Raw genomic sequence first — 12170 nt, 5'->3', positions numbered from 1 at the left:
TGTGGCTTTGGAGCCTGTCCTGGAACTAGCTCTGTAGACCAGGCTGGTCTCGAACTCACAGAGATCCGCCTGCCTCTGCTTCCCGAGTGCTGGGATTAAAGGTGTGCACCACCATCGCCCGGCGTTAGCTACACTTTTTAATGATGGAAATAATTCTAAACCCTCTCCTCATCAGCCAAAGCCCAGTTCTACCCCAGGTCTTCCCTGGCACCCTGGCACTGCCACACAGACAGTCATTCCACATACCGCTTCCAAGTCTGAATGACAAGTCCAAGTAGTTCAACTTGGGATAATTTCCCAGTGGGCTTTGGGTGGAGGATATGGACAAAAATTTTCCAGAACTCAAAGTTCTTGTTATGGCAATGAATGCTGCCAGTTGTTTTCCTTGGCAGCAGGCTCCCTCTGTTCACTGCTCACCTGGAAGATTTGAAATGCTGCTTTGTGTGTGTTAAGGCGTCACCATCTTTGGCACAAAGCAGCGGTGCTTTCTGGAAGTTTCTTGTCAGTTGAGATAGTAAAGGTTCTGTATGCTCAGGGTCAGGGTTTACTCAATGCTATACTGCTTGATCATAGGACAGTCCGGGGGAACATTTTTCTCTGACAAGACTGCATTTGCTGTCGAAGCCTTACTGTGTGTGCAGCTTCAGCAGGGTGGCTCATAGCACAGGCGACAGGCTGGTGACCAGCGTGGTCTATACGAGTGTCAGACAAGCTGATGATTGGCATGGTCTATGAGTGTCAGTATAGGAGATGGGCCAGTGCTGCAGTGGAAGCAATTTCTGTCATGGGTACCCCATGTAGATTGACTTTAAGAACTGGTTTATATTCTCTTTTTTTAAAAATCACGACTTAACTGCAGTGCTTTTCCAAAGTAAGCCTGTGTTCTTCCTCCCTACCCCCACTTCCTGATGCAAGATTTCTCTGTATAGCTCTAGCTGCCCTGGAACTTGATTTGTAGATAGGTCTGGCATTGAACTTAAGAGGTTCACCTTCCTCTTCAAATGCTGGGATTAAAGGCATGTACCACCATGCCTGGCCTCCTGTTTTTCTTTTTTAACTCATTGTATTTGAAGAATGGAGCCATAAAGTCTTGGGTGTGCTAACTTTAGCACATCACAACTCTGTATTTGAGCTTGTACTTTGAATGTTCATACAGACAAGCAAAAGGGTCAGTGTTAGTGTCTAAGAATCCCACATGGGGAACAAGGTTTGAGTGGGAGTAAGAGTTTGTGGGGATGGAAATGCATAGAGTATCATGGACACATAAAGCCAGGTAAGTGCATAGTTTAGTCATGTGTTGGCATATGTTCATAAGCCTAGGACTAAGGAGGCTGAGGCAGAAGGATCTTGAGCTTAGGCCTACATAGCGAGAGCCTATCTCAAAACAACAACAACAACAAAAAAAAAAACAATCAATACCAAACAAACAAGATTTGTAGCTTTATAGAGTTTAAAGAAACTCAGACCAGAGTGCTCAGCAGGCTCTGCAGAGGAAATGGAATCCAAATGGACTTGGATTGTGAGGAAGACTCTGGAGGCTAGAGAGGGTTGGAGAGGGGCGGGACCTTCTTCCAGAGGCTGGAGAGGGGCAGGACCTTGTTTCTTGATGAAGCAATAAGTGATTCCAGGTACTGATAGGTTCCCCAGTGGAGGAAGAGTTGATTGCACTTAGTGTACAGAAAAGAAATCTGCTTTCAGAGGAGCTGAAGGTTCCCTAGAAGAGGGTAGGGAGGAGATACAGAGACCTCCTTGTGGAAGGAAGGAAAGGCCTCCCATGGCAAGTTAAAGAATTTGTACTTGATGTCCTATTTCTCAGCCAGTGACTCAGTTGGTAGGAGAGAGGCGTGGGCTGGTATCCTGGGAATATGCACAGGCGTACTTTGCCACTTGTTTCCTGTCCTTCCAAATTCCTCCCATGCTAGTGTTCTGCCCACCATGTCTGCTATAGAAGTCTGTTATTGAACTAAACAGTTCAGCTGAACTGATGAGATGTCTCTGGATTGAAAGGACATGGATGATGCTCTCCACTGTGAGCAGTTTCAGAATTCCCTGTAGATTTCATGCTGCACCCCTGGTATCTGCCACTGTTTCTAGAATCTGGTCACTTGGCGAGTTCTTTATCCATCTGGTTTGGCTCTGCTTTGTTTCCTTGCTCTGTCTTAAATTATTACCTGTCATGGCTCCATATTTACTCCTCCCTACAGTCTAAGATGTTCAGAGCTTTGAGAAACAGAGGTTGATCTCTGAAAGTACCATCAGTGTATGAAGTGGGCTATATAATGCTTAGAACTTTGAAGGCTGTAAAATAATACTTAATGTCCTCAGCATTTGAGGTAAGTGTAGAGATGTAACTACAAATATTTAGCTTCACCAAGGGCAGGTTTAGTTTGAGGAAAATGAGCTTCTGTAGTATAAGGTGGTGGAAGCAGAGGGTATGGTCATCCTACTCATGCTGTCCTCTTTCCCACAGGACATTTGTCAATGGGTCTTCTGTCTCCAGCCCCATCCAGCTGCACCATGGGGACAGGATTCTCTGGGGAAACAACCATTTCTTCAGGTATGGCATTGCTCACATTTCTGAAGGTGGGAGGCCACTGAAGACTGTGTTCTGAAACATAAGAGTCATTTTAACAGCATAAAAATGATACCTTATTATGTGTGTTCTCATTCTTGTACATATATGTTGTATTCATGACTTGTGTGTTTGTTCATATATATGTGAACTCTGGGTGCCGAGAATAACATGTCTCTCATCAAAAGTACTAAACTTACTTATTTGTTTAATTTTCTTCCCAGTGTAAGATTTCCCCCCAATCTGGTATCAGAATTAATTTATTTTTTCTTCTGGGTTTGTTGTCTGTCTGCCTATCAGTCATCTGTCTGCACACTGTTATTCTTTTGTCTGAAAAGCAGTAGTAGAAATGTGGGATTTAGCTTCCTTATCCCCCAGAGGAGGTTGGTGGTTTCTATGTCCATGCTTTCAATCAGTCCCAGCACACTAGACACTGATGGCTTAAGCAGGTTGTGTATTCCCAGACAGTGAGAGGCCCTCAAGGAGAAAGCTGCTAGAATGGGCTGTGCTCTACCGTTTTCTTGGCACTTCCCCGTGGAAGAACTGTGCCCCTGCAGCCATGAAAGAAGCACTCAGCTCACAGGGACAAAAGGGCAACAAAGGACAACCTTGCTATCTTCTTGTCAGGGCACGAGAAATCTTCCTCTTAGTCCCCTTGAGTGGACTCTGTCTAGTAGCTGCAAGGGAGTCTACAAAGGAAGGCTCTCATCTGTGACTGCAACACTGTACCCCACATGTCTGCTGTAGCATTCAGACCCTGGTCTCTTCTTTCTGTCCTTGGCTAATGTGTCTTCTGTCTAACAAACCTTGCTCATAACTAACTGGTGCTGATCCTTATTTTTATACCACTTGCTGTTTTGATCTTACAGGAAAGATTAGAAGGATGCAAGCTCATGGGAAATGCTTTTCATTTTTTTCCTTCCACACTGAAAGTGTTGCTGACTGGTCTCCCAGACCCTCAGATGCTTCTGTATACCGTGGTGTTTTACTTATAAAGTCTCCAGAGACTTGTCAGCACATCTAGTTCTTGTTCTGATATGGTCCTCAGCTTTTCTCTCTCACCTAATGTGTAGAAGTTGTGCGAACTTTGTTGCAGTCACTTGTACGCATGTAGATGTTTTATTTCTAGCACTAGAGTACAAAGGTCCTGAGTGTAGCAGCTTCTTGGTACTGCTGTGGCATCTCCTTAGCCTCTAGCAAATGCTCGTGTGTAAGGAATGGGATGAATAAGCATCCTTCTTAATTTAATGACCCTTTTTTCACCCCAAGACTCAATCTGCCAAAAAAGAAAAAGAAAGTCGAACGAGAGGATGAGGAGCATGATGCTTCCCTGAAGAACGACAGCAGCTATGAGCATCTGGATGCTGACGGGGACTCTTCCAGTGAGGTGTCCAGCGAGATCAACTTCAACTTTGAGTATGCACAGATGGAGGTGACCATGAAGGCACTGGGCAGCAATGGTGAGCACAGGCTGTGCTTGTGGGAGGTCTGAGCATGTTTTTGATGACACACTTTTCTTGATGACCTCTGAACTCTGTTTGTATCCTTGGTTGTAATAATTGATTCTACTTACAGAACATCCTCTCTCTGCTGTGATAAATCACTGCAAACTTGTCCTCATGGGTGGAATTTCCCAGGTTTGAAGTGTGACTACCTTTGGTTTCTTGTGTTTCTGGAGCATTCACTACAACCGAGGTTCTGCAGAGAACATATTTTAGCCTTCTCTTTTGCTGCTTTGCAGACAAGGTTGAGTCTATCTAAGGTATCACACAAGTAACTGGCAGTGAGAAAGCCACGCTTACTCTAAATTGTCTGGAATGTGTCAGGTCATGGCAGTTTGGATGAATGATGGATGTCTGAAGTATACTTTATGTCTTAGGGTTTCTATTGCTGTGAAGAGACACCATGACCATGGCAGCTCTTATAAAGAAAAACATTTCACTGGCGGGGCATGTGTGCACGTAGGGGTTGGGGGGTAGGTTTGGGAGAACTCACTTATAGTTTCAGAGGTTCAGTCCATTACCATCATGGCAGAGAGCATGGTATCGTTCAAGCAGACATGGTGCTGGAGAAGTAGCCGAGAGTCCTGCATCTTGCATGCAGTAGGAAATGGTGTGAGGCACTGGGTAGTATCCTGAACATAGAAAACCTCAAAGCCTGCCCCCACAGTGACACACTTCTTTAATAGTGCCACTCCCTGTGAGCTTATGGGGCCAGTTACATTCAAACTATCACACCATACTTTCTTATTATGTTCTTTTTTTTTTCTTTTAACATGTTCAGATCCAATGCAGTCCATATTGAACAGCCTAGAGCAGCAGCATGAGGAGGAAAAGCGATCGGCTCTAGAGCGCCAGAGGCTCATGTACGAACACGAACTGGAACAGCTCCGAAGAAGGCTGTCTCCTGAGAGGCAGAACTGCCGTGGTGTGGACCGGCTCTCCTTCCACTCGCCCAGTGCCCAGCAGCGCTTGAGACAGTGGGCTGAGGAGAGGTAGGTGTGCAGGACAGTCTGACTGATTTGGGTAGTGTTTGTACTCCCTACCTGGGAAGGTTCTGCATGGAAACACTGGGTGATGCTTACAAAGAGTAGCATTTCAAGAGGGTGCTACAGCCAAGAGTCACTTGGTGTGTCTCTCTCCCTCCTTCTCCTTCACTTCTTTCCCACCTCTTCCCATTTCTCTATTTCCTCTCCCTTTTTCCTCTTTCATTTTTCTTTTGTTGTTATTTTGAGGCAGAGTTTTATACACATGTATCTTCCAAGTTGGCCTTGAAATCACCCTGCAGTGTATGCTGGCTTGGAACTTAGAATCCTCCTGCCTCAGCACCCTGTACACTGGGATTGCAGGTCTGTGCTCACGTGCTGCCTAGATTCGTCTTTGCTCGTTTTCCTTTCACAGCACCGAGGATTGAACTCGTGGCCTAGTGGATGCTAGGCAGGCACTCTACCACCAAGCTGCTTTCCAGCTCTTACTTTTCATTTTTGAAAAGATGGGAATTGCTGGTACTTTCAGCTTTCTTTAAAGCAGCCCATGCTAGTTGGATGGGTGACACACGGCTCTAATCCCAGCCAGCACTCAGGAGGCAGAGAAAGGCAGATCTCTGGTCTTTTTAAGACTAGCCTGGTCTCAGGGCAAGTTCCAGGTCAGCAAGGGCTACACAGAGAGAACCTGTCTCAAGAAATCCACCACCACCACCACCACCAACGTAGATGCTGCTCATTTTCAGTCTGTGTGGCCTTTGGCTTTGAACAGAGAAGTGTACTTTACCATTGTACCATGCTTTAGATTATGAAGGTTGGTAGATGCCCTTTTTAAGAAAGGGGAAAACAAAGTTGATAGTCTGGACTAATGAGGTCAGGTAGGTAAAGCACGATGCTAATAAGATGCAGAGCACCATCTTGATCTCTGTATGAGCTAATTAGCATAGCACTAAATGCCATCTCCCACAGCTCCAGAGTGCAGCACTAACCCCTGCTACTCCGGTCTGCATACCTGCAAACGTCCCTGTCGACTGGAGAGTGAAGCATGTCGTATTGAGTGCATCTGAATTGATCAGGGTGCCTGGTGATTGATACACATTTAGTTTGTAGAGCCCTGCACCTACCTGTGGCCAGCTTGCTATGCAAGGAGTGCTGTGCTGTGACATGGTCCAGAGACCAGTGTGGGCAAGGGGCAGTGTTCATACATGTTCCTGAGTACAGGAGAGAGTTGTGGAGTTGTGAATGAGTTGAGTGTGACCATGGTTTCCCATATGCTGTTTTGTGTGTTGTTTCCTGCACCCACCAGTCCTGTTTTTATTTTCTCTTAAAGAGAAGCAACATTGAATAACAGCTTGATGAGGCTAAGGGAACAGATTGTAAAGGCCAACCTACTGGTGCGAGAAGCTAGTTACATTGCAGAGGAGCTGGATAAAAGAACTGAGTACAAAGTTACCCTCCAGATTCCAGCCTCCAGCCTGGATGCCAACAGGAAGGTGAGGAAAGCAGAAACGCCATAGCTGAGGCTGCACTGGGCTCCACCCAGTGGCTGGATTAGTGGGAAGTTATTTCCTTCTAATTTTCTGAGTGTGTGCTTGCTTGTGTGACTCTGTTCGCCACTAAGCATGCACTCCTGGTCCTATCATTTCTTCTCATTCAGCTTCCTTTCTTTATTCCTGCATTTTTTTGTTGTTTGAGACAAGGCCTCAAATTCAAGGTAATTCTCCTGCCTCAGCCTCCCAAGTTCTGAGGTATGGGTATGAGCTTCTTGGATTTTTTAATTATATCTTGTGGTTTTTAATAGTTTAGGCTGGCCATGAAAACTTTGTCCTCTTGCCTCAGCCTCAGAGTGTAGGATTGTAAGTGTGCACACCCACCCTGGAGACAGCACTGCTCTGGAGAGAGTGCTGCAGTGGCACTCAGTCCATATGCAGTGTTGTGCGGCCACTGGCTGTGCCTCATGCTCTGCTCCTTTAGTTGTTTTAAGTAGGAAACTGATGAGAATTTTTTTGCCCTCAAATGAGTGACTGGGGTACCCTAGATACCCTTGTCAGCATTCCATGTGGCTACTCTTTTAAAAGGCTACTTTATGAAGAGATGATTTAATCAAATGAAAAGTCACAGTTTTGGGGGCTGACAGGATGGCTCACTGGGTAAAGGCACCTACCACTGAGCTTGATGATCTGAGGATGATCCCCAGGACCCACATGTTGGAAGGAGACTGCCAACTCCTGCAAGGTGACCTCTGACCTCCTCATGTGCCATGGCACACACACACACACACCTACAATAAAAAACCCTCACACTTCAGAAAATAAATGTTTGTTAGGCTACAGCAGTGGTAAACTCCTGTAATCCCAGCCTTTAGGACAGTGGTTTTCAGCCTTCCTAATGCTGTGGCCCTTTAATACAGTTCCTCATGTCATGGTGAGGAACCCCAGCCATAAAATTATTTTTGTTGCTACTTCATAATTATAATTTTGCTACTATTATGAATCGTAAATATCTTGTGTTTTTGATGGTCTTAGATGGCCCCTGTTCGACCCCAAAGCAGTCACAGTTCACAGGTTGAGAACTGCTGCTTTAGGAGGTGGAAGCAGGAAGGTCAGGAGTTTGAGTCCAGCCTGAGGTACATGAGACCCTATCTCAAAGAGTAAAAAAGTTTCATAACCGTCTCAGCTGACTTTGCCTTGTTGCCACCTCCCGTCTCTGCAGCGAGGCTCTCTCCTCAGTGAACCTGCCATCCAGGTGAGAAGAAAAGGAAAAGGAAAGCAGATTTGGTCTTTGGAAAAGCTGGAAAACAGGCTCTTGGATATGAGAGACCTCTACCAGGAGTGGAAGGAGTGTGAAGAAGACAGCCCAGTGAGTCGCTCAAGGGTCACTTACCTGGTTGTCCGAGAAGGGACCACATTATAGCGAATTTGCCGGCTCGGGGATGTTGAATGCTTTTCCACAATCATTGCTCTAATTTTTATTTTATTTTATTTTATTTTATTTTATTTTTTTTTTTTTTGGTTTTTCGAGACAGGGTTTCTCTGTGGCTTTGGAGCCTGTCCTGGAACTAGCTCTGTAGACCATTTTTAAAGTAAAATTTATTTTAATCCTTAAGTTGTCAAGCTATGTAAGAATTTTAATAATTGGTCATTTGCATGTTTTTTCTTCTTTTTTAATCTCCTTTTCTTTTGGGGTTCTAGCAGAATTTGCCTTTCCGTCTGCTAGTGAGTGCATCTGTCTCAGGTTATTCTGGGTTCTCTCTGAGGCAGGTACCAGGCCATCTCAGCACACTGCAAACAGCTACCCCACCATTCATGGTTTCACAGTCATCAGTGCACCCTGGTATTTTCTCTGTTAGGAAGGGTTGTGAAGTCATTTTGATCCCAAAGTAAGTGCCCAAGATCTATTCTGGCTCTGGCTCCTCTATTGCCAGGTTTTCTTGCTCAAGTAAGCCATGTTGTACATACCTAAAACAGAAATACACCCTGTGTTATTTTTTGGTGGTCTCTTCTAGACATTTGTTCTTTTAAGACAGGACTCCCTGTAGCCCAGCTTGCTCTTCTTACCTCAGCCTCCTGAATGGAGGGAGGGTTTATGGCATGCACCGTCACACCCTGCTACCTATACCAGTGTTTACAATTCCACATGGAGTGCCTTTCTTCCTTAGCTCTTTTTAATGTTTGTTTTTTTCACATTGTCATCTTACTAAGAGATGATATTTTTGCATAAATTTGTAGTTTTCTTCTATAGTTCTATAGAAAGATGCCTCCCCCCTCCCCCCCACTGCTGTGCTGATGGCAGCAGTGTGTCTAACAGTTTAGAGGGATTTTTGGGCCTGAGAGAACAATGAGGGGGTAGTGCTCTCAGCCTTTTCTTTTTAGTCATCTGTCTGTTTCTCTATTTCTGTGTCAACCCTTCTGCATAAAGAAGCTGTCAGAGACTGAGGCAGGAGAATCTCTGTTAATTCAAGGTCAGCCTGGTCTGTATGTGAGTTATAGGCCAGCCAAGGCTACAGAGTGAGTGAGGGAGGAGGAGAAGGAGGAGGAAGAGGAGGAGGAGGAGGAAGAGGAGGAGGAAGAGGAGGAGGAAGAGGAGGAGGAGGAGTCTAGATATGGTGGTAAAGTTATTGGTCAAATGAGTTTACTTTATGTGGTTTTTTTTTTCTTTCAAGGTTGTATGTTTGAAATCTCTTTCAGGTCACCCGGTCCTACTTTAGGCGTGCTGACCCATTCTACGATGAGCAGGAGAATCACAGCCTAATTGGTGTGGCCAATGTCTTCCTGGAGACCCTGTTTTATGACGTGAAGTTACAGTATGCTGTGCCAATCATCAACCAGAAGGGAGAGGTGGGCTTTCACTGTGGCTCATTCTGCAGAGCAGTTTAGGGGACAGGGAGTGGGCAGTGACAGGACACTTATCGTTAATACCTTTGTTTTCTAGCCAGTCCTGACTAGTGATAGTGTTGTGTGTGGATACCTTGTGTTTCCATAAGGCTGTAAGTTGACTTCCTATCTTGTTTAGATTTCTAGCAGCGCAGCAGCTGTTAGAAAATCACCTGTTAGGTTTTCACACATTGTTACCCTCTGGCTTTATCAAGGGAGACAGGTCCCACAGAGAAAACTCAGCCCAGAAACCAGTGCTTGCTTTGCCTCCTTCCTTCAGGTGGCAGGCCGGCTGCATGTGGAGGTGATGCGACTCAGCGGGGCTATTGGGGAGAGGATCGTAGGAGGAGAGGATGCTGCAGAGGTCAGCTCTGACAAGGACGCCCAGGAGAACAGGCTGGTTTGCATGGTAAGCTCCAGACCCAGTCTAGAAGGGGGGACCACCTATGAGATTGTAAGTATTTGCATAAGAAACTCGCTTCCAATAACTTGTAAATGCCTGTCTTCAAAGAAATCTTTTAGCGTTCAGTAACTTAGGGGTTGTTTGTCATACTTCTGGAAGATGCACTCAGCACTTTCAGCACTTTCTCCCTGAGGCCTCTCTCAGCAGTCAGGGTGACTGAGCCTGCTTGCGTGTCCTGCTCTGTGGAAGCAGCCCAGAATTCCCATAGGAGTTTCTATTAGTGGAGCTTTCGAGTTCTGATGAAGTGGATGTTTGCCTCTCTGTGGCCTGTCCTTCAGCTGCAGCCAGTTCCACTTTTCCCAGCTTCTCCCTGGTTACCCAGTGCCTTTGTGTGTGCCGTTCCAGCCCCACAGTTCCTGGCCCTTTCTGTCTGATCTCCCTGTGTGTGCTGTTCATGGCACACTCTGAATGTTTCCTTGAAGACCTATGTCAGGCACCAGGGTAAAGATGAAAATGCCAGGTTCCCACTGGCCAGTGGTAGGAATCTGCGGGTATGAGCAGAGGCCTCTAGTGTATGATCCATTGCTGTGATAGAGCTGGCATCAGCTGTCTGGACACACAGGAAAGCTGTGAATTCACGAGGTAGGTCCTGAGGGAGACTGAGGGAGATCCTGGGAGAATGAGACTGCAGGAGAGATGTTAGCTAAAACCAGATCTACAGGTGCTGTGGTTTTTTTGTGGGTGAATAGTACTGAGGATGGCATGCTTCCCGCTACCTGTGACCTAGTCCCTTTATAGTACAGTCCTTGCCTGAATCTCCAGTGCCCCCTAGTGGACCAGTGCTGCCAGTGCTCGGAATCCTGGCAGGATTTTGATGACAAAAGACCAGTAAGAACCTGTAGTGTTTAAAAGAGATGATTAAAGATCTGCAAAGAAGTGTAAGTCAGGCTCTTGTTCCTAACTCATCCTAGGTCAGCATTCTTCCTCAGTAAATACTTCTAGAAATGAAGTTGTTGAAGGAGTAAGTTGCACACAGCTGTGGGTGGGAGCGAGTGTTGCTGTGAGCAGGGCTGCTTTCTGCAGCCCTTCACATGATGAGGCCTGTGGTGGTCTGAGACGTGAGTTGCTTCAGTGGGAGGGGGCAGTTCCTAACTCACTAATGGCCCCACTGTTGCTAATTTGTACTTGACTGCAGAACATCTTCCTGGAGGTCATGTGCCTGGTTACCACAGGTATGTAGGCTCTGACTCCACATGGCCCATTTCTGAGATAACAGACGGTGACTGCATCTCTGGGAGGTCATCTTTCATAGTGTAAAATAATGAGAATGATGCCAGGTGGTGGTGGCTTTAATCCTAGCACTCAGGAGGCAGGGGCAGGTGAATCTCTGTGAGTTCAAGGCCAGCCTGGTCTACAAAGTACGTTCCAGGACAGCCAGGGCTATGGAGAAAAAACTCTGTCTCAAAAAACCAAAACAAAACCAAACCAAAACAAAAAAAAACAAGAATGAAAATTTGTCATTAAAAAGAGAGACACGTATCTGAGATAACATGGCTTTTTAAAAAATGACAAAATATGTTAAGATTCAATGGAAGATACCGAGCATGAAAGTAGTAAGGAAGGTATGGTCAGTCCCATTCCCTGCTCCACAGTGCCCAGACAGCCCAGCATGGCTCATCATGCACTTCATGCTGCCACCCCCATTAGGAGTAGCTTTAGGACAGACACCCAAGTCATCTTAGTTCATTTGGAAGTAGTATGTGTCTCCAAAATAGTAGGTACTTAAAAAAAGAATCAAAATAGTTAATTCCTTAAGATCATAAACTATATAGCCAGCCTTCTTAAACGTCTTTGTTAGTGTCACGCAGCTTTCTCTTATCTCTAGATTCTGCGCTCTTTCTCACCTTGAAATTTGTTTGTTGTAAAACCTGTATGTTGCCTTGTTGTGTGTTGATGGTCATACATGGCATACTCAGAGGTGTTAGATATAGGGCAGCAGCAAAACAGTATGTGCCACATAATAGGAAAGCAAGTATGTATTATAGGGAGTGGTGTGTTTTCTGTTAAAGTTACGGATTTTTAAAATTGTCTTCACGTCATAATGAACTCTTAGACTTAACATATGTGTCCTTAATGGGTATTCATTACTTGTAACAAATCTCCAGTGTTCCCAGAGTTGAGTAGTGGCAGCCCCTTCACTTTGCTCTTGAGCCCTACAGACAGGAGCCTGACTGTCATTGACAAAAGCTTTAATTATTATTATTATTATTTTTAATATTTATTTACTTATTATTATACAATATTCTGTGTGTATGCCTGAAGGCCAGAAGAGGGCGCCAG

General features: G+C 45.3%; 1 protein-coding gene across 1 annotated transcript in view; it reads left to right on the top strand.

Moving 5' to 3' along the window:
* Kif13b (kinesin family member 13B) overlaps positions 1-12170 on the top strand; it is a 150105-nt gene that overhangs the window by 84885 nt on the left and 53050 nt on the right. Inside the window, exons 15-21 of the mRNA XM_013349264.2 lie at positions 2471-2557; positions 3842-4032; positions 4856-5066; positions 6385-6547; positions 7767-7913; positions 9242-9391; positions 9708-9836. Of these exons, the coding sequence (XP_013204718.1) occupies positions 2471-2557; positions 3842-4032; positions 4856-5066; positions 6385-6547; positions 7767-7913; positions 9242-9391; positions 9708-9836 (1078 nt within the window). The remainder of the gene's footprint in view (positions 1-2470; positions 2558-3841; positions 4033-4855; positions 5067-6384; positions 6548-7766; positions 7914-9241; positions 9392-9707; positions 9837-12170) is intronic.

The sequence above is a fragment of the Microtus ochrogaster genome, chromosome 17 (genome assembly GCF_000317375.1).
Source record: "Microtus ochrogaster isolate Prairie Vole_2 chromosome 17, MicOch1.0, whole genome shotgun sequence".
NCBI classification, from domain to species: Eukaryota; Metazoa; Chordata; class Mammalia; order Rodentia; family Cricetidae; genus Microtus; species Microtus ochrogaster.
This window is presented reverse-complemented; position numbering and strand designations above follow the sequence as displayed.